The 23,355-nt window shown below is 45.0% G+C and overlaps 1 protein-coding gene across 1 annotated transcript in view; it reads left to right on the plus strand.

The window, feature by feature from the left end:
* DPP10 (dipeptidyl peptidase like 10) overlaps positions 1-23,355 on the plus strand; it is a 744,229-nt gene that overhangs the window by 377,146 nt on the left and 343,728 nt on the right. The window contains 1 exon segment of the mRNA XM_030210103.1: positions 7,054-7,128. Coding sequence (XP_030065963.1) covers positions 7,054-7,128 — 75 coding nt within the window.

Here is a 23,355-nt window from a genome sequence, read left to right on the forward strand (position 1 = left end):
GTCTTATTTTTCGGGGAAACATCGGGGTTGGATCGGGGTTGGCCTGCCCGCCCTCCGTCGCTCCCGGAACTAACCTTAAACGCCTCCTTTCACCTTCGCAGCAAGCAGCAGCAGGGCAGGCCATTCCTTCCTTCCATGTCCCGCCCTCGCCTGACGTAACATCCTCGAGGGCGGGGCACGGAAGGAAGGAGAGGTCTGCCCTGCTGCTGCTTGCCGCGAAGGTGAAAGGAGGCGTTTAAGGTTAGTTCCGGGAGCGACGGAGGGGGGGCCCGGTGACCTTGGATGGGGGGGTGTCCCGGGGGCGGCCTTGTCCGGGTCTCGACAGCCCTGCTTTCAAACAAAAATTTGCTAGGTCTTACTTTCGGGGGAGGCCTTATATCTACCAATTCAGGAAAACCTCTACTAGGTCTTACTTTCGGGGAAACAGGGTAACATAAAGATAACAGGATAAAATATAATGTTCAGTAATTAGGGTGTAAGTTAGAATAAACAGATTTGAACGGTTCCATTAAACTTGTATCTGGTGAAGTTTATGTGTCGGTATTTTATGGGGGATCTTTTTTGTACGCTTTTTTGAACAGATAGGTCTTCAGTGATTTCCAGAAGGTTGGTAATTCATTCCATAGTTGTGTACAGATATATGAGAAGCTGGATGCATGTATTGATTTGAATTTAATTTGTTTGCAGTTGGGATAATAGAGATTTAAGCAAGTGCGTGATGAACCTTTGTTATTTCTCACTGGTAGATCAATCAGATTTGACATATAGGAAGGGGCGTCTCCATAAATGATTTTATGAACTAAGCAGTGGCGTAGCTACGTGGGGCCTGAGGGGGCTTGGGCCCCCGTAGATTCCAGCCTGGACCCCCCTCCCAGCGAACCCGCCCCCGCCTACCTTCACTTTTGCTGGCAGGGGACCCCACTCCCCGCCAGCCGATGTCCTCTCCGTCCTGCTCCTGCTGTTGCATGCATAGCTGACGTCCTGCACGTACAACGTGCAGGACGTCAGCAATGCATGCAACAAGAGCAGGAGCAGGACGGAGAGGACGTCGGCTGGCGGGGAGTGGGGTCCCCCGCCAGCAAAAGTGAAGGTAGGCGGCGGGGGAGGGTTCGCGGCGGGAGGGGGGTCAGAAAAGACGTGGGGGTGGCAATGGCGGTGTGGGGGCAGCGCCGGGGGAGGGCTAAAATGTGCCCCCTCCCCTCGGGCTTTGGACCCCCCTCCCACGGAAGTCTGGCTACGCCCCTGGAACTAAGGTGCATATCTTGAATGCAATTTGGTCTTTCAGAGGAAGCCAATGCAATTTTTCTCTAAGGGGTCCAGCACTTTCGTATTTCACCTTTCCAAAAATCAATCTGGCTGCTGTGTTCTGGGCAGTCTAAAGTCTCTTGATGGTTTGAATCTTGCATCCTGCATATAAGGAATTACAGTAGTCCAGATGACTCAGTACTAAAGATTGCACTAGGTTACGGAATCTCTCCCTTGGGAAAAAAATGTTTCACTCTTCTAAGCCTCCACATTACATAGAACATTTTCTTTATAACATTATTCACGTGGCTATCTAGATTTAGATTGCGATCAATTGTTACGCCTAGGAGTTTCAAGGTGTCCACAACAATGTGGAAAATGAAGCTAGGTGGTATGCAAAAAGCTAAAATGTATAGATATAAAGCTGTTGGTACCAATAAGTCCTAACAGAATAAAAGAGTAATGTAATAGAGCAGTATCTTAAGGATTCTTTTATTAAGCTGTGATGTGATGTTAGGCACTAAAGTGCACCTAATGCTGCAAAAATGGTCTAATGAGGGATGCAAAAAAAGCATTGCGATAGTTTTTGCATGTGTGCATTAAGGGTTACATTCTATATATGGTACTTGAAAATACACGTGGAAAAAAGTACGCCTAGGCGTATTCTCTAAAGTACGTCTAAATTTTATAGAATAGGCTTAAATATCCAAGCGGTGTATAGAATAACCAGAGTGCCTCTCCAGACAAGTAAATTTAATCACGGCTATTTGTGCCGTGCTTTACTTGGTGTAAATTCTGACACCTAAATTAGGAGCAGAGTGGATGCCCCACCCATGGCCACGCCCCCTTTTCAACTATGCGACATAGAATTTACGCGCACCATGTTACAGAATACACTTAGGGCTCCTTTTATTAAGCGGCAGTAAGCCCAATGCGGGCTTACTGCTTGCTATACAGGAAGTACCGCCGAGCTACTACAGCAGCCCACCCACCCACTACAGCAGCTGTTCCGGTTGGATGTCACACACATTTTTACCAAGTGATAGATATTAATGCGCTCCATCATCAATCGATATATAGCTGAGCATTCATCGATTGACCTCTGAGGAAGGCTTTCTAAAGCTGAAACACGGACCATGTAGGGTCCAAATAAAGTTGTGTTTGGAGCATCTTATCCTGGTGTTCGGACTGATTTCTTGGACCTGGTTCTTTTCCACTCTCTTTTTGTTGTGTTCTGTCCTTGTGGAAAGTGTGAACCCCATTTGTTTTTGTGGTCCCCAGGTTCTCAGACATCAACACAGTTACAAGATAATTTCAATAAAAATAATGTCCCAAGAGCTAAAAAAAAGCAATAAAATCAAGCATAAACAGAAACTGCTTGTGGCACTTTTGAGTCGCTTTGGCAGCATCTGGAAAAATTCTCAGTCGAAGAAAGAACAAATCTCGGACAGGATCCAATGCTAGAGTCACTAGCAGAGTAGAAGGAATTACAGCTTTTTTTCTTAGATGCCTCAAAAAAGGGACCAAGATCCAAATTATCTTTAGGAGAAACAACATTTTGGTCCTCATTGGCAGCTTTCTTTTTAAATAGTGGAAGGTATACAGCCTAGATATAGGTGACATTGACTAAGCTGGAAAATCACAATCTCGTGGTGGTGGAGATACCCTAACAAATATAGTACTAAAATAACAACTCCACTGTTGAGTATGAAGAGATGTATAATGTATTGGTGAGTGATCAATCTTAAATGATCAATGAATGGAGGAAAAAGCCTCAAAGTACCAAGGTTAATAGATATCCCTTACGGTACCAATTCAATCCCGTTTGCCAAATACTCGGTCATTTCTAGGGATTAGATATTTATCATCGGCTTAAAAAACCTCCTTACGTGTATGTGGCACATGAAAAATCTCAGTCAAACAGAACTTGAGCATATCAAGTGGAGAGACCCCAGGAATCCGAGGAAAATTTATCATGCACAAATTTCTACGATGGACAACATTAAGATTTTCAACTTCAATAAGTAAATTAGCATATTCCTTGACTGTGGAATTTCCCAACCTATCTGTTTTGTCCATACCTGCTTCCAACATCTCATATTCTTAAAGAACCAGCAATTGAGACTCATGCCTCTCTACCTTCAATTTTATAGAAACAATCTGCTCACTGGTCTGTGCCAGATGCAAAGACAAAGCTTGACCGAGAGATTCTGTAAGCTTCAATATTTTCTCCAATGTGAAAACTGCAGGCCTTTCAGGATATAGGGGTAAATTCTGTATTTGTGCTTAGACTTAGGCACTGGGAAAAATCAGTGCTAAGCACTGTTCTATAAAGCGATCTCCAGGCTGTGCGCCCTTTGTAGGATAGCGCTTAGAGCCGATTCCTGTGCCCAACTTTACGTACAAGGACTTGCACCTGCTGAAACCTGCTGTAAATCCTGATGCACAAGTTGGGCACATAGCCCCGGTATTCTGTGACACTGTGCCCAAATGTTTGGAATGCCTCTAACTCACCCATGCTCCTCCCATTGCCACGGCCCCTGTTGGGTTGCATGCAAGATAATTTGGTTGAGTGTGTTAATGAATAACATGTTAGATGTGCACATAAGTCCAATGAACTCCAATGAATGCCACTATTTGGTTGTTAGCACCAATTGACTAGTTATTGTATGCGTGCAGCTGGGCTCTGTGCCCAAATTTGGGTGCCAAACTTTGAGCAACCTACATAGAATCAGGGGGATGGTACAGAAATTCTTACTGACACTGAAGATACTTCTTCCCTCTCAGATACAGCAAAGACAGACCCGTCAAGCCTTACCAGGTAATCCAGTGAACCGTGTCTCTGTGACCACTGACATGGATTTAGTGGAGGTCACAGAGATGTGGTTCATGGAGAACCATGACTGGGTTGTAGTTATTCCAGGCTACAATCTATTCAGGAAAGACAGAGTGGCAAAAAAGGGCAAAGGAGTGGTATTATATGTTAAAATGACAGAATTGCAAGAAGGAAAAAGCACTGTGGCTTAATTTGGAAAGAGGGGAATAGCATGATATATAGGCCTCCTTCACAGGCAAAAGAAATTGACAGAGATGTAGTTGAAGACATTCAATAGCTATAACTGGGGAAGTGCTACTAATAGGTGATTTCAATATGTTAGAGGGTGATTGTGACATCCCTGCAATGGGGTCATCTAGAAGTAAGGAGATCTTGGATTCTCCACAGGGCAAGCTGTTCCAACAGATGGTAGTGGAGAGGGTCAAAGTAGACCTGGTGCTTAAGAATGGGGAGAATGTTTTCTGATATTATAGTGGGTGGCCATTTGGCATCCAGTGATCACTGGGTAATGTTGTTGAATATTAAAAAAAAAAACACATGGAGAGGGTTTATTCAAAACTGAAGGTTCTAGACTTCAAAATAACTAACTCTGTCAAGATGGTGGAATACCTCAAGGGGTAGTTAGCTGGATGGGAACAGCCAGGAGAAGTAGTGAGCAAAACTGCAAGAAGCTATTTTAAGGACAACAACCTTGAATCATAAAAAAGTAATAACAGTAAGAACGAAACAAGGTCACTTTGGTTCACAAAAGTAGTAGCTGAAAGGAAAGGAAAAGAAGATAGCCTTCATGAACTACAAGAATGCAGAAAAAGGAAGACAGATGAAAATACCAGGAAAAGCTAAGAAAACTGGGTAGTCAGGTAATCAAAGCTGCAAATGGAAGAAAAAAAACAGCCAATTAGGCAAAATTGGGGGATGACATTTTTAGATATGTAAGTGATGGTAAAAAGTGCAAAAGTGGCATTGTGAAGCTCAAGGATGAAGGGGAGCAATATGTACACAGGGTCTGGAACTCCAAAGTCCTACTGCAGCAGAAATATCTGTCTCAAATTCGAGTATTTTATTTTTCAACAGGATGGAGTTCCAGCACATCAAGCTCACAAAACAGTTGAGCTCTTAATTAATACTACTACTACTACTACTTGACATTTCTAAAGCGCTACTAGGGTTAGGCAGCGCTGTACAATTTAACATAGGACAGTCCCTGCTCAAGGAGCTTACAATCTAAAGGACAAATGTACAGTCAGTCAAATAGGGGCAGTCAAATTGGGCAGTCTAGATTTCCTGAAAGGTATAAAGGTTAGGTGCCGAAAGCAACATTGAAGAGGTGAGCTTTGAGCAAAGATTTGAAGATGGGTAGGGAGGGGGCTTGACGTAAGGGCTCAGGAGGTTTATTCCAAGCATAGGATGAGGCGAGGCAGAATGAGCAGAGCCTGGAGTTGGCGGTGGTGGAGAAGGGTACTGAGAGGAGGGATTTGTCCTATGAGCGGAGGTTACGGGTGGGAACGTAAGGGGAAATGAGGGTAGAGAGGTAATGAGGGGCTGCAGATTGAGTGCATTTGTAGGTAAGAAGGAGAAGCTTGAACTGTATTCGGTATCTGATCGGAAGCCAGTGAAGTGACCTGAGGAGAGGGGTGATATGAGTATATCGGTTCAGGCGGAATATAATTAATGAAACCCCAGACTTCATTGAGCTATTCCCATAGGCTGCCTCGCCGTCAGTCCCGGCCACTTCTCTCTACTGCCACTGTGGCCCACCTTTGAGGAAACAGGAAGTTACATCAGAGAGGTGGGCTACAATAGAGAGAAAGGACCAGAAACCGAAGAAAGGGCAGTCTATGAGAATTGCTGCAGCCACTGTCACCGCTACCTTGTAAAAAACAAGAAAAGTAAAGGTAAGTTTGGGGAAGGGGGTTGGGAAAGGAAGGGCAGGGGGTGATGCTGCCTCAGAAGAGTGCTGCCTGACGCCCCCGCCTCAGGTGGCCTAATGGTAGGGCTGCCACTGAACTGGCATCTGTAAGTAAATATGTAACTCTTCTAAAATCACCTTCTATATATATTTACGTTTTTCTCAATGTGGAAACTCAAACACGTGAAACCATTCTTCCCGAGAGAAATATTTCACAACCTGATACAATCAATGATACTAAGCCACGCAGACTACTGCAATGGAATCTATGCGGGTTGCTGCCCAAAGCACAGCAGCTAGGCTCATATTTTGAAAAACACATTTGATAGCACCAAACCACTCCGAGAAAAACTGCATTGGCTACCAATCAAAGAACGTATCACTTTCAAAATCTGCATGACTATTCATAAAATTATTTACGGCGAGGTACCGGGATACATGACAGATCTCATCGACCTGCCAACCAGAAACACCACAAAATCAGCACGATCATACCTACACCTCCACTACCCAAGTAGTAAAGGACTCAAATACAAATCCACCTATGCATCCAGCTTTTCCTACTCAAGCGCACAACTATGGAATGCACTGCCAAAGGCAGTAAAAACTACACTCGACCACCTAAAGTTCCAGAAAGTACTAAAAACACCTGTTCAGAAAAGCATACCCCATCGACCCAACATAAAAAATACCTGGATACCTGCGACACAACGTAACCAAAGATCGTAATGACACATCCTAACTCTTCCTCTCTATTCCCCCCCCCCCCCCCCCCCCAAAATGTATCTAACATACATGTACCTCATTCTACTACAATCTCACCTGTATTCGTTCATACCTTGTATTTGTTCAGGCCGGAATCGGCTAACGCCGTTAACTGTACTATGTAAGCCACATTGAGCCTGCAAATTGGTGGGAAAATGTGGGATACAAATGTAACAAATATATATAGAGAAGCACTGTGCACTTCCTAGAGTGGGTTGGTGAACACAAGGATGGTGTTCTTACATGCTAGTCATTTGATTACCATATCTATTTTACAACATTGTTTCATTTTTTTCAGGTGACCTTCAAAGCATCAAGACATTCAGTCTCACCAGATTTAAGATTTGTTCTTCTTGCATATGATGTCAAACAGGTAAACATTTTTACTTTTGGTAGATTGTTTTTTTTCCCCTTGGAAAAAAAAAACAAAAAAGGAAAATGCATGGTCTACTGATGCCAACAGCCCAGTTTACTTGAATGCTTTGAGACCAGAAGCACAAAAATACAGCAATGTGTGTTCCATTAAGTCTAAATGATTGAAAGATACAGAAGAAATAAGCTGAGTCTGTCAATACGATAGAAACAGTTGACAGATGAACACAGTAGAATTGGATTGCTGAATATTTCTTCTCTGTTATAACATATTACACTGGGGTTCTCATGTCTTAGAGGTTACCAATGTTGATTTCCAAGATAGCCAAGGTATGCAAATGAGCCATGATCATAGACCCTGCATATGCAAATACATCCAATGAATATTAATTGGAAATGTCCTGAAAACCAAGCCTATTTGTGGGCTCCTTTTACGAAGCGGCAGTAAGCCCAATGTGGGCTTACCACTTGCTAAACAGGAAGCACCACCGGGCTACCACAGCAGCCCGGCGGTACTTCCTACTCCTAGCGTGCCATCAAGTCCGCCGGAGTGTACCTGCACAGCCATTTCCTGCAGGAAAGAGAGACTTCCCTTTTACTTGCTGCGGTAAAAGGGGGCCTCGGCACATGTGAAAAAGACGCACCAACACCAGTGCAGGCCCCCTTTTGCCGCAGCTTCCTAAAAGGGACCCTGTATATCTAGCTAAATGACCTTTAATTAAACATCTTTGATGTGCCCCTGTTTTTAAAATAAGGTCATAATCATTACCCTAATTTCTGAAAATAGAATTCAAACGTGAAGAATGCTGTTGCGACTTGTTTCTTGTGGCTCATACCCCATATGATACACAGTGCTAGTATTAAAATATATCACACTCTCCCTCCCCCACTTTTACAAAGCCACACAGCTTTCTAAAAGGGGGGAGGGGTAGTAAAGCATGGTACTGCTATACTGATGTTTGTGCTAGGGTTACCATATGTCCGGATTTACCCGGACATGTCCTCTTTTGAGAACATGTCCGGGCGGGTTTTGCCAATCTGCCAGTTTGTCCAGATTTCTGGACAAACGGGCAGATTGCTAGCCTCCCCTCCCCTTACTTACTACTGCCCTGGTGATCTAGTGACCTCATCCGCCTTCGGGGCAGGAAAGAGCCCCTTCTTTCCTGCCCGGAGCGCTGCCCTGCATGCATCCTTCCTGTTCGTGATCTCAGCGAGACTTCAACTCTCAGCGGCCATTTTGAATCGGCGCCAAGATCACGAACAGGAAGGATACATGCAGGGCAGCGCTCCAGGCAGGAAAGAGGGGGCTCTTTCCTGCCCCGAAGAGGTCACTAGACCACCAGGGCAGTAGTAAGGTAAGGGGAGGGGGGTGACGGGGTGTGTGACAGGGGAGAGGGGAAATGTGACAGGGGGCGGGGTGGGGTGTAAAAGGGGGCGGGGTGTGAAATTACTGGCATGTAGATTTAGGCACAGAGGGGCATATTCTATAACAGTGTACATAAATTTTGAAACGCCTATAACCATGCCCCTTTTTGGCTTTGTGTATTAGAATTTAGGTGCTATGCATTACAGAGTTTACTTATTTAGTTATGTATGTAAATTCTAATTATTGACAATTTGTGTTCATTATTGTTTAAGTGCTGTTAAAAATGCTGATTGGCTTGTTAAGCCAATTAAGTTACTAGCATTATTACAGAATACACTTGGATTTTGGTGCGGAACGTTAGGCATGATATATAGAATCCAGTGGTTAGTGTGTAACTGTGAGGAATGCCCATGGCCCACCCATATTGTGTCTATGTGTACAACAGGGGCGTAGCTACGTGGGGCCACAGGGGCATGGGCCCCCACATATTACGCCCTGGCCCCCTTTATATTTGACCCCCCCCCTGCCGCCGCCTGCCCCCCGCCCCGCTGCCGCATCAGGTACCTTGTTTGCTGGCGGGGGTCGCCAAACCCTCTCGCAGCTCCTTATGCCTGGAATAAACTTCCTGAGCCTGTACGTCTAGCTCCATCGCTACCTGTTTTCAAATCAATGCTGAAAACCCACCTTTTCACTGCTGCTTTTGGCTCCTAGCCATTACTCATTTGCCTCCCCCTTGTTCCTTCTCACCCAGTACTGCCCTCCCCTTATTGTCTTGTCTTTATTATTTTTAGATTGTAAGCTCTATTGAGCAGGGTCTGTCTCTTTATGTCAGGTGTTCAGCGCTGCATGCGTCTGGTAGCGCTATACAAATGCTAATAATAATAATAATTTTATTGTGAGTCAATGGGGAAAGAAAGGTTTCAAGATACATCATTCATATACAATACAACGGTATTTTGTACTGTAATATGAAAAGGCAGATCAGGTGAACAGAGTTGCAATGGTTAAAAAGATTAAATTCTATTTATAAGAAGTTTGGAAGAAATAGGCCAATAGATATATTGAGCAAATGCATCGGGCCAAGAAATTGGATTTTCAGCAGAAGGTCTTAGAAACAGGGAATATTGCTAAAGAGATATTTTCTGTGCCAAAGCTGCTTTTTGGTATTGCTATCACAGGGGTCCTTTTACCAAGCTGGGGTAAAAGGGGGCCTGTGCTGGCATCAGTGCATGCTGAGGCACCCTTTTGCTGCATTGGGTAAAAGGTTGTCTTTTTTTTTTTGTTACATTTGTACCCTGCACTTTCCCACTCATGGCAGGCTCAATGTGGCTTACATGGGGTAATGGAGGGTTAAGTGACTTGCCCAGAGTCACAAGGAGCTGCCTGTGCTTGAAGTGGGAATTGAACTCAGTTCCTCAGGACCAAAGTCCACCACCCTAACCACTAGGCCACTCCTCCACTCATGGCCATTTTAAAGAAATGGCCATGCAGCAAGTGAATCACTTGCCGTGTAGCTATTTCGTACGGGAGCACTTACCGCCACCCATTGAGCAGGGGCGTAGCTACGTGGGGGCATGGGCCCCCATAGATTTGGCCTTGTCCCCCCGCCACCAACCCCTTTGACCCCCTCCCCCTGCCAAACCTCCCCCACCATTGGGTACCTTTGCTGGCGGGGGTCCCCAACCCTGCCAGCCGAAGTCCGGCGCGGCCACGTTGCTGATCTGCAAGGGCAGGCATCTGTTTCTGTGAGTCTGATATCCTGCACATATGTGCAGGACGTCAGACTCACAGAAACAAAAGCCTGCCTTTGCAAATCTGCAACGCAGCCGCGCCGGAGAAGAGGACTTCGGCTGGCAGGGGTTGGCGACCCTCCGCATGCAAAGGTACCCGACGGAGGCGGGAGGAAGTGGGGGTCGAAATGGTTGGCGCTGGGGGCGGTCAAAGGTGGTGGTTGCGATGGGGAAGTCAAATATGGCGGGGAGGGGGGTGCTAAAATGTGCCCCCTCACCTCAGGCTCTGGACCCCCTCCCGCCAAAGTCTGGATACGCCCCTGCCATTGAGGTGGCGGTAAGGGCTCCTGTTCTAACCAGGTGGTAACCAGGCAGTGTGCGGCATTGCTCAATTACTGCTGAGTAAACACCGGTGCTATAAAAATACTACCGGTGGTAGTTCCAGATTAGCGAGCAGTAGGCCTGTGTTGGGCTTCCCGCTGCTTCGTAAAAGACCCCTACAGCCTCTAATATAAGCTCTTCAGGGCTTAGTGGTGAGTCATATTTCTTTTTGATAACAGTTATTTGGAAGGTACTTTTTCGATGGGGTGGGGTAGGGCTCGTTTACTAGGAATATGATAGTACCTCTTATGTAGCCATAAGCTCTGCTGTCAGGCTGTACCAATGAAAGGAATAATGCCAAAATGGAAATATATTATTTATTATAGATATAAAAATAACAATATGGCAAAATGCAAAGCAACTTACAAAAATATACTTGTGCACTACAAAAATACTGATTACCAATAGCTATATCCGTATCCAGTGTGATTTTTCTAGCAAAAAAGGTGCCGGTACTTAAATGCCAGGCCACCTTTCAGGGGTGTGGTGATCACTGAGGGACCCACCCCACAATAGCCAGGCCTCCTGCAACCAGTCACAGAATCGAACAATTGGTGTGTAGAGCCTGAGCTCTTTCATTAAAACTTGAGGACCATGAGTCAATTTTACCAGATAATAGAAAAGGTGCCGGTACTCAGTACCCCCAAGTACCCCCTCAAAAAAGCCCTCTCCGTATCCATATCTATCTATCTATCTATCTATCTATCTATCTATCTATCTATCTATCTATCTACAGCTTGGTATAAGGAACCTTCTGTGCTAAGCCTGTTAACACATTGGGGCCCTTTTACGAAGCGCAGGTAGCACTAAGCAGGGACCATATTTCCCATGCGCCAGGGCCCTTTTTACCGCAACAGGTAAAAAGACCCCAGGCACACATGGCCATGCGGTGGTGATAAGGGCAGTAGTCTCAAAAGAGTGAGCGATAAGCCCGCGTTGGGCTTAACACCACTCTGTAAAAGGGTCCCATGGTAACTTTTACTCCCCCCCCCTTCCCATTTACGAAGCCACACAGCAATGCTGACACAGCCCATTCAAAGTGAATTAGCTGTTGGCATTGCCACACCGCCAACTGCTAGCGCGGCATAGTGAACAGGAGGGCAGAGTACTTCAACAGTACTTTTGATGTATATGAATTTTTATGTTAAAAATGAAAATTTCCCATATTAGGTTTTGTTTTGCTTCTTTATGTTTTGTTAATTGTATATATTTTTGTAATGTTTAGAATTACTTTCTTTGTTTTATTTTCTTCAGTAAAGGAGCATTCATATCTGAGACATTTATGACTTTTTGTACAGTTTATAAAAAAAAAGGTTCCCCAGGTCAGAGCTGAATTCACATTATGTGCACGGCGCTATAAAATAACCACAGAAATACATCCGACATGTTCCATCCTTCTCCAGATGCAGCATATCCCAACTTCACTCTTGTTTTGCCCATTTGAAATTATAGAACAAGCACTTTGCAGAAAAACTCATTTAAAGACATGTATCTTTTGAAAACGGGGACATAAAATGGAAGAGAATGTATAGGCCATCCTACGCTAGGTATCTAAAGATGGATGATGTCATATAATAGTGTTGGCTCTAGGAAGAAATAGCTGCAAAGGGACAATTTAGCAGAATCTAGTTAATATTTTCTTTGAGAAGCTGGAAGTTAAAAAAAAAAAAGTATTCTTTTGAAGACCATGCAAAGGCTGCCCTAGTAAATTGCATTTGATTAATGTAAGGTTTTTAACTTTCATCCTGTGTTTCTAATTTTATCCACTCCACGAGCAAATATTTTTGCTAACAGTGATAAAAAAGTACTTTTATACGATGAAATGTTACCTCTTCTAGTAGTAAATCAGTTTATTAACACCCCAGGCCAAATTGTACCTGATGCCAACTGAAATGTTTCAGTTATTGGTCAATTGCAGGTCATGTGGGGGGCAAGTCTATCAAGGGTCATCTATATTTAAGTGACTCTTTGGAGCCCATTCTATAAAGCAAAGCAGGCACCTACCCCCAGATTCTGTATGGGTTGCCTAGCATTGGGCACACAAATTTGGGCACCAATGTCAGAGACAGGTGCAAATTAATTAATTAATGAGGTATCATCAATCGATAGTTGACACAACATTCTAGGTTTGCAATCACATCTGACCTAGGTGCTATTCTATAACATCCGTGCCTACATTTTCTAGCTCACAACTCAAAAGTGGTGTAGTCATGGGAGGGGCATGGACAGATCAGGGGACATTCCTAGAAGTTAAATGCAATGTTATAGAATTCCATCATTTGCGTGACCTACTGCCAAGGATTAAGTGCCCATAGTTATGAAATCCACTCCAAGCACCCTTTGCTGAATACTATCATGGATCTTTCCCATGGGCGTAGTTTGGGGGGGGTGGCGAGGGGGGGCAATGCCCCCCCAAACGAGATGACCATACTGAAACTTCATTGGATACACATAACCCACCACTACCTTGAAGCTTCTCTTTTCCCGGCCGCTGCTATAGCAGCCTGTAGGAACCGCGATCTTCCGTGCTCTTCCCTGCCTCTCACTCACTTCCTCCCCCTCCTTCCTCCTTGGCAAAACGGAATGAAGACGTGCGCAGGGTCATACTCCGTCTGCGCGCGCCACTGCCGGCTTCCCTCCTTCTTTCTCCCTCACCCGCCTTAATCAGTGTTGCCAGGTGGGCAGTTTTACCGCCCAATTGGGCGGTTTTCCGCTACCCGCCATGGGGAATTTTTGCCCGCGGCGGGTCGCGGTTTTTTGGGCTTCTTTTTTTTCTTTTCCGTGGTTTTCGGGCGGTTTTTTTGGCCGCGGGGGAGGGGTTAGTGATGTTTTGGGCGGGGCTGATGACGGGGGAGGCGGGGCCGGTGATGGGGGAGGCGGGGCCGATGACGGCGGGGGCGGGGTTGATGACGGCGGGGGCGGGGTGAAGACGCGGGGGTGGGGGTGTCAGGGGCGGGGTTTGAGTTTGGGCGGGTTTTGGGCTGTTTTTAGGCTGGATTGAGTGGGAAAAAATTTTTCCACCTGGCAACCCTGGCCTTAATGTAAGTTTATGTTTCCGGAGAAAGGAGGGAAGCCGGCAGCGGCGCGCGCAGGAGCATGGCCCCGCGCACGTTTTCATTTTGTTTTGTAGCAGCGTCGCGTCGGGTGTAGGTTGGAGTGAGCGAGAGGCAGGGAAGGGCAGGGTAAAGCACAGAAAGGAGGGAAGCTGGCAGCGGCGCGCACAGGAGCACGGCCCCGCACATGTTTTTATTTTGTTTTGTAGCAGTGTCGCGGTGTGGGATGGAGTGAAGGGAAGGGCAGGGTAAAGCACAGAAGCTGGTTCCTCCAGGCTGCCACAGCAGCAACCAGGAGGAGTAGTTTGGTTCCTATGTCCCTAACCTTGTTGGGTGGGGTGGGGAGCTAGACAGAGTGAGCGAGAGGACAGGTGAGGTAGGGGAGATGAGATCCTGGATGGCTGCATCAGGGAAGGGGAATGAGGGAGGACATTCTACATGGAAGGGAGAGACACTGGATGGAATGGGGAAAGCCTGGAGAGACAGTGAAGTGACGAGGATAGAGAGGGGGAGACAGTGAATAAAAGGGGGAGGCAATGGAAGGAGGATAGAGAGAGGGGGGAGATACTGGATGAAAAGGAATGAGAGAGATGAGAGATGGCTGGAGGTAAGGGGGAGTGGAGACACTGGATGGAAAGGAATGAGAGAGATGGGAGATGCTACAAAAGGGAGAGAGAGAAAGGGAAGATGCTCGATGGAGGGGTGAGGTGGAGATGGTCAATGGAGGGATGAAGGGGAGATGCTGGATGGAAAGGAATGATAGAGAGGGGGAGATGCTGAATGGAAGGAGGAAGAGAACACGATGGAAAGGAATAAGAGAAATGGGAAATGCTGCGAAGAGGGAGAGGGGGGGGAGACTGGATAGAAGGGGGAAGGGGATGGAAAGAAACAGGATGGAATAGGGGGAGAGAGGATGGAAGAAGAAGAGGACAGTTAGTGAAAGTCAGGGGAATATGTGGAAGGGCGCAGAGGTGAGGGAAAGAGATGGAAACTTTTAGGTAGATGCAGTAACAAGAGGGAAATTGAAGGCTGTTTAGTAATAATGAAATCTGGACAGAAAGGCAGAAAAATAAATGGAAGAAACTGGAAGAAAAAGATGAATGCTGGATATGAATGTAATGAAGAAAGTGAAGAAGACAGGAGAGAGAGAAATGACAGATGGAAAAGGAAATCCTGGCAAGAGAGTTAGCAGAAACCAGAGACTGGAATCAACACAATTAGAAACATTAAACGACCAGACCACACAGGTAGAAAAAATATTTTTAATTTAAAAACTAGCATATTACAAACAATGCAAAGTGGAAATAAGGTAATAGTTTTCTATTGGACTAAATGAATACATCTTTCAGTTAGCTTTCAAAAACCTAAACCACCTTCTTCTGGTTCGGACAGTATACCATGCTTAGGGGTCCCTCTACTAAGGTACGCTAATAGATTCAGCACACGCTAATGATTAGCATGTGCTAATTGCTAAGAAGCCCATAGATATAAAATGGTCATCTTATCCGTGTGCTAAATCCATTAGCACACCTAAGTCAATGAAACCCTTAATTTGTAATGTATATAGAATGTCAGGTTTTGAAATTTACATCTGCTGTCTTTATATTTTGCACAGTATGAGGGAACACATTACTGTTTTTCTGGTGTATTGAGTAGAAAGTCTGGCTGCTTGGGAGTTCAGTTTCATTTGTGTCCACATATTTCTGTTTTTAGTCTGTAGTTACATATTCTAGATTTGGTGAGGGTTGATCTGCATTCTGTGTGTGTGTGTGGAAGAGACCAGGTATTCTGCTGGCACTGAATGCCTATGAAGGATCAATATGTACTAATCTGGCCTGTTTAGTTTTCCAGTAGATGTACTGGTGTTATGTGAATGTGAGAGGAGGCATAATATTCCTATGGCGCTGACTTATTTAAGTAAAAAAACAAACAAAAAAATATATATATATATTTGCTGCATTTGTATCCCACATATATATATCTATGATGGCTTCATATTCAGTGTTTTAGGCTTGTGTGTGTTTTGAATAACCATAATTAATATGTATAAGATGTATGTATGCAAATGAATATGCTAATGTGCCACGCCCCACCCATTGCCCCCCCCCCCCCCAAATGAAACAGTCAAACTACGCCCATGATCTTTCCAAAACCTAACTGTGGGTGCCATTTACTGAATCTGGCCCTTATTGGATGTCAGTGTAATAGAATACTAGTATAACCAGGTATGGATATGTGTAGGTGGGCATACACACTTACGCCAGCCATAGATTTAGAAGATATGTACATTACATATAGGGACCCTTATACTAAGCTGCACTAAAAAGTGACCTGTGCTAGTTTTAGTGCAGGGGTTTCCCAGATGCTGAGGCCAATTTTAGCATGGCTGTAAGATGGCCACAAGTTATTTTTTTCCATTAATGGATGCACACTAATTTCTCAATTAGCGCATGACCATTAACGTGGGAGCCCTTATTGACACCTATTTTGTACGTGGTAGGGGATCCCATGGTAATTCTGTGCTAGTTGGGCAGCACATGCCAATGCCTCATGCTCCACCTCCAAGCATGTTCCCCTCCCCCCGCACTATAAAATAAAATCTACATTTTAGCACATGGGAAGTGCGTGTCAATTCTTAAACTACCACGGGATCCGAGTGCCCTGTGGTGGTGCCTTTTTAAACTGTGATAAGCATGTACTAGTGCTTACCGCAGCTTAGTAAATGGACCGCATAGTATTCTATAAACTAAAGCCACTAGGGGCAGAAGCGAGTGAGGCTTTATCTTGTCTGGTGTACCCCACTAGACCACCAAGGAGCTTAAGGTAGGCCCAAAGGGAGGGAGGGCTAAGGTGGCTGGGGAAGGGGATACCTGTTCCTGAGGGGTTGACAGGAGGGGGTTCTGCTGTGGGGTTTGGGGAGTTGGTTCTTGTTGAGGGGGTTCATGAGGGAAGTTCAGAATCTCAGCAGGGGGAATAATGATCCCCTTATGTGGGTCCTAGCTGATATTCAGCCAGGACACTCATAAGTTCCAGTGGACAGCTCATGTCCTGTGAGACTCGTATGTTCAATGCTAGTGCATGGATGTGGCCCAGTATTGAATATCTGGATTTAATTTAGCTGGCGTCAGTCAGTGTATAAAAAAAATGCTGACTGTCACTGGCTAAATATTGACTGGTTTGTTTCTGTGAAGAAACATTATAAAAGCAAAATAAATTAGTAAACTAACAGGCTTATTTTCGAAAGAGAAGGGCGCCCATCTTTCGACACAAATCGGAAGATGGGTGTCCTTCTCCCAGGGTCGCCCAAATCAGCATAATCAAAAGCTGATTTTGGGCGTCCTCAACTGCTTTCTGTCACGGGGATGACCAAAGTTCCAAGGGGCGTGTCGGAAGCATAGCGAAGGCGGGACTGAGGCGTGCTTAACACATGGGCGTCCTTGGACGATAATGGAAAAAAGAAGGGCATCCTTGACGAGCACTTGGCAGACTTTACTTGGTCCATTTTTTCTTGTGACCAAGCCTCAAAAAGGTGACCGAACTGACCAGATGACCACCGGAGGGAATCGGGGATGACCTCCCCTTAGTTCCCCAGTGGTCACTAACCCCCTCCCACCCTCTATGCCAGCCTCAAATGTCATACCCAGCTCCCTGACAGCAGTATGCAGGTCCCTGGAGCAGTTTTAGTGGGTGCAGTGCACTTCAGGCAGGCGGACCCATTCCAATCCCCCCTACCTGTTACACTTGTGGTGGTAAATGTGAGCCCTTTAAAACCCACCAGAAACCCACTGTACCCACATCTAGGTGCCCCCTTCACCCCTTAGGGCTATGGTAGTGTTGTACAATTGTGGGTAGTGGATTTTCGAAGTTTTGGGGTGGGCTCAGCACCCAAGGTAAGGCAGCTATGCACCTGGGAGCAATTTCTGAAGTCCACTGCAGTGCCCCCTAGGGTGCCCGGTTGTGAGGGGGACCAGTGCACTACAAATACTGGCTCCTCCCATGACCAAATGGCTTGTATTTCTGAGATGGGCGTCCTCCGTTTCCATTATCGCTGAAAACCGGGGACGACCATCTCTAAGGACGACCATCTCTAAGGTCAACCTAAATGTTAAGATTTGGGTGTCCCAGACCATATTATCGAAATGAAAGATGGACGCCCATCTTGTTTCGATAATACGGGTTTCCTCGCCCCTTACCGAGGATGTCCTGCGAGGATGCCCTCAGGAAAACTTGGGTGGCCCATTCGATTATGCCCCTCCACGTTTTCTAACATTGGATTGATTGTTTGCCCACATTGGGTAGAGTTCAAAACTTAGGTTCAGGCCCTGTAGAGATCCAAGTTAAATAGCTGTTAACAAAATGATAGCATAAGGTTAAAAAAGGACTATTACATCTTATTGTTTATCATGATACACTGCAGAAATACAACTTGCCTAGTCACACAGCCTAATAGAATCACGTCGATTTTTGTTAATTTAACTCAAATAAGCCCAATACAGTTACATACAGAAAAAGACAACAGTGTCTAGTGATCAATCTGATGGCATGATGAGAAAAGAGAAAATGAAAAACAAAACACAAAGATCCAGCACACAACCTCACATATCAGAAGATATGTACAGTTGACAACTGATATACACACGAATGCCGATATTCAGCCCAAGGGAGGAAGCCCGCCGAAGTGCCGTGATCGGCGCTGACCACAGATATTCAATGCTGGCCATTTTTGGTGACTGGCATTGAATATCTGGGATTTTGTTATCTGGCTCAAACATAGATGCCCTTTTACTAAGCTGCGGTAGGCTCTACGTGCATGCAGCGCATGCCAAAATGAGACTACTGCCAGTCTAATATGCCCTCCTGGTGGTAATTTCAAATTTGACGCTCACACATAATGCCTGCATGAATTATTTATTTATTTCCTCCTATGCGCGCTGATTCCGGCAGTAATTGGCACTTGCTGCATGCGAACCGGTCACTGCGCGTGTAGTGCACAAGCCTTTACCACTAGATCAATGGGTGGTGTTAAGGGCTCAGGCCAGTTTTGGGCGCGCGCTGGTTTCATTTTTAATGCAGGCCCTTTTCCCGTCCAAGTAAAAAAAAAACTAAACTTTTTGTAGATTCGGTAAAAACTGGCCCAGCGTGTGCCCAATACATATAACTACACTACTGCTGGCCACTTTTTACTACGACTTAGTAAAAGGACCCCTTAAATAGCTATTCAGCTTATTTTCGAAGAAGAAGGGCGCCCATCTTCCGACACAAATCGGGAGATGGCCGGCCTTCTCCTAAGGGCGCCCAAATCGGCATAATTCAAAGCCGATTTTGGCCATCCTCAACTGATTTCCATCGCAGGGATGACCAAAGTTCAAGGGGGTGTGTCGGCAGTGTACCGAAGGTGGGACGGGGGCGTGGTTAAGAGATGGGCATCCTCGGCCGATAATGGAAAAAAGAAGGGCGTCCCTGACGAGCATTTGGCCGGCTTTACTTGGTCCCTTTTTGTTCACGAGCAAGCCTCGAAAAGGTGCCCGAACTGACCAGATGACCACCGGAGGGAATCGGGGATGACCTCCCCTTACTCCTTCAGTGGTCACCAACCCCCTCCCACCCAAAAAAACTAATTAAAAAAACATTTTTTCAGCCTCTATGTCATACCCAGCTCCATCATAGCAGTATGCAGGTACCTGGAACAGTTTTTAGTGGGTACTGCAGTGCACTTCAGAGAGGCAGACCCAGGCCAATCCCCCCCTACTTGTTACACTTGTGGTGGTAAATGGGAGCCCTCCAAAACCCACCCAAAACCCACTGTACCCACATCTAGGTGCCCCCCGTTACCCTTTAAGTGTTATGGTAGTGTTGTACAGTTGTGAGTAGTGGCTTTTGGGGGTGGGTGGGGGGGGGGTTTGGGGGGCTTAGCACCCAAGATAAGGGAGCTATGTTCCTGGGATCAATTTGTGAAGTCCACTGCAGTGCCCCCTAGGGTGCCCGGTTGGTGTCCTGGCATGTGAGAGGGGACCAGTGCACTACGAATGCTGGCTTCTCCCACGACCAAATGGCTTGGATTTGTACATTTTTTAGATGGCCGTCCTCGGTTTCCATTATTGGTGAAAACCGAGGTCGGCCATCTCTAAGGTCGACTTAAATGTCAAGATGGTCGACCTAAATGTTGAGATTTGGCCATCCCCGACCGTATTATCGAAACAAAAGATGGAAGCCCATCTTGTTTTGATAATACGGGATGCCCCGCCCCTTCACCGGGACGCCTTTAAAGATGGGCGCCCAGTTCAATTATGCCCCTCCACGTCAATATTCAGTGCTGGCCGGTTAAGTTTATAGCAATCAAAGATAGGACTGCTATTTAGACAGTCTGATTTGGCCATTAAACGTAGTCAGTCAGTGCCAGTTATTCCATGATATTACAGTGCTAACCGCCAATATTCAGCGCAGATAACTAGCTAGCTATCTCATACTGAATATTAGCTGTTAGGTGACAAAATGCTATTTAACCAGTCAGTGGCTGTTTCTGACCAGTTAAATAGCTTTGAATATCAGAGGAATGGTGTCCAGAAAATAAGGGATCCCCAACATTTTCCCAAGTAACCCCAACATATCCTACTGCAGCAGAAACTTCTGCCTGTAATTCGAGACATTTCTGAGTACTTTATTTTTCAACAGGATGGAGCTCCAGTTCATTGAGCTCGCAAAACAATTGAGCTGTTAATTAATGAAACCCCAGAACTCATTGATCCAACAGCTCAGTGGTGTCAAGGACCTTGAGAATGTGTCAGGGTTGAAAGAGGACACTTTGAACACATATGAATTAACTAAGAAAGAAATTATTATTATAATTATACTAATGTATTTTCAAAGCTCGTACTAAATATTTAAACAATTGCCATAGTATTTTGAAACTATGTATGGGGTCCCGTTTTTTTCTGGACACCGTGTAGTTACAGATACATTTCTTAGTTGTATGACTACCTAAAAAACAGCCTCTACTATGGAGGCTATGATCAGCTTGTTATATTATTCATAGCATAAGTACATAAGTAATGCCATACTGGGAAAAGACCAAGGGTCCATCGAGCCCAGCATCCTGTCCACGACAGCGGCCAATCCAGGCCAAGGGCACCTGGCAAGCTTCCCAAACGTACAAACATTCTATACATGTTATTCCTGGAATTTTGGATTTTTCCAAGTCCGTTTAGCAGTTTATGGACTTGTCCTTTAGGAAACCATCCAACCCTTTTTTAAACTCTGCTTGTAGCTTCTGTATTTATTTGTTCAGTCTTTGCCCAGGGATTGCAGTATAGAAGTTTTGTTTTCAGTGATAGGAAAATCTATATGGAAAAGTTAAGATATTTCTCAATGAAAAGAAGTAAACACAGGGAGAGCAGTTCAACTGTGCTTTATGTTTATGTTTATTAATTAGACTTGCTATATCACCAAGTTCTGAAAGCAGGTCAAGGCGGTTCTTATAATCAAAAATAAAAAGATAGAAAGGAATGCCAATTAAAATAGGACAGAAGCCATACACTCAAAGTTAAAAACAGTAAAATCAAAAGACTAAGGAGTCCTTTTACCAAGCTGTGAGAAAAATGGCCCTGCGCTAGCGGTGGAGGCTGATTTCCTGCGCACCAGGGCCCTTTTTACCGCAGCGGGGAAAAAAGCCCCCAGACAAACATGGCTATGCAGTAAGAGAACTCTTACTGCGTGGCCATGCAGCGAGGAGCCCTTACCACCAACCATTGTGGTAACCGGGCAGCACATGGTGATGCCTGATTACCGCCGGGTAACTGCCGCGAAAGCCATTTCCAGGGTTATCTTTTTCCCCTGGAAATGGCGCGTGCTTGGGCAGAACTACCATTAGTGGATATGCTGAGCCAGCGGTAGTTCCGATTTAGCGTTCGGTAAGCCCGTGTTGGGCTTACCGATGCTTTGTAAAAGACCCCCTAAGTGAAATGTTATGGTCTCTAAGGCACAGGGACTCCCTTGATATTCTTATCAATGAGATACATTAAAAGCCAACTAGAAATAATATGTCTTCAGTAACATTTTAAACTGGGGGAAAGAAGTTTCAGTACGCAGAACAAGAGGAAGAGCATTCCATAATTTGGCTGCTAGAAAGAAGAAGGCAGAGTTGCAAGTGGATTCATAGTGAGCCAACTTTGGAGAAGGAAGAATAAGATGATGAGCATCCAATAAACTAAGAGACCGGTGAGGGGTATAAGGAATAATAAATGAATAAAGATAGGACGGAGTCCCTCAGTGATAAGCTTTAAAAGGTAGGCAAATGATTTTGAAGTGGGATCAATAAGACACTGGTACCCAATGTAATTCATGGAGAAGTGCGGTTACGTGATCTGTCTTACGAGCCTGACTAAAATATCATGCAGTTCTGTTCTAGAGCATTTGTAGTCTCTGTAATTGATGTTTTGTAATACTTGCGTAGACAAAGTTATAAAAGTCCAGTCATGAAATAATAAAAGCCTGGACCAATGTATGCAAGGCAGTGGGAAAGAGAAGGTTACGAAGCATACGAAGTCTGCCAACAGAGAAGATCAACATGGGAGATAAATTGCTTAAAAACAATTTTCTCTAATACTTATGATAAGAAACAAAGATTAGAGACTGGCTGTTAACTGGCTGGTGTCAGTGGATCTAGAGAAGGCTTTTAAAGAATAGGTCGAATTGCAGCCTGTTTCCATTCAGTTGGAAAGTCTCCACTTGTCAAACTATGAGTAATCATCTGCAGAATAAAGGGAAGCAAATCATGATTTGGGAAATGAAGCCAAGATGATGGAATTGTATTTAGAGGAGAAGTAGTAGCACTCATAGATTGAATAACTGAAGTAATAGGTGTGAGATCAGGAAGTGAAAATGAATGCCACATAGATGTCAGTGACATAGATGTGAATGTGGTAGAGAGGGAATCCGAGGACTCAGTTCCTACTGTAGTTATTGCATCTTCTGTTGAACATGTATCTCTTTCTAAGTTGGCAGACTTTAATAAAGGAATAGCCAAAGAATCAGCTGAGGGCACTTCTGGAGAAGTCAGGTGCGAGACTATGCCAAATAGCTTTCTGGCAGGGCATTTTGATTGAGTGATACGTTTTTCAAAGTATTGTCTCTTAGGTGCTTTTACATGATAGTTATACCAACTGAGACTCAATTTGCAAGCATACAATAGATCATTCATTTTATGTTTGCACCAAAATCTCTTAGGCCTACGCAACTGACACTTAAGTAGGCAGAGGACATGGTGGTACCATGGTCTTTTTCAGGAGGAAGTAGGGCAAGAGAGGAGAGGAGAGAGACAGTCACAAAGCATGTCTTACCAGCAGGAAGCCTGAGTGTCCAGAGGCAGTTCAGAGAGGTTTGCTGGAAAAAACATTCAAAGGAGGAGGCAAAGAGGATAAATTGCAATAAGAAGGATGCCCAGTATGGGTTGGAGCTCTGACTGATAAGCGAGAATAGGTTGGAATGTATAGACAGAAGGAGATGAAGTAATGATCAGTCCAAGATAGTAGTTGAGGAATAAGATTAGTAGGTTGGTTGAAAGAGGAGACTGGAGTGATATCCAGGTGTAAAAAATGTCCAGTCAAATGAGTGACAACCAGTTGTTGAAAATTCAAATCTTCAAGAAATGTCAGAAAGGATTTAGAACATGGGTGGGTGAGGTTATCAACCCCCCCCCCCCC

Source organism: Microcaecilia unicolor, chromosome 7, assembly GCF_901765095.1.
Source record: "Microcaecilia unicolor chromosome 7, aMicUni1.1, whole genome shotgun sequence".
NCBI classification, from domain to species: domain Eukaryota; kingdom Metazoa; phylum Chordata; class Amphibia; order Gymnophiona; family Siphonopidae; genus Microcaecilia; species Microcaecilia unicolor.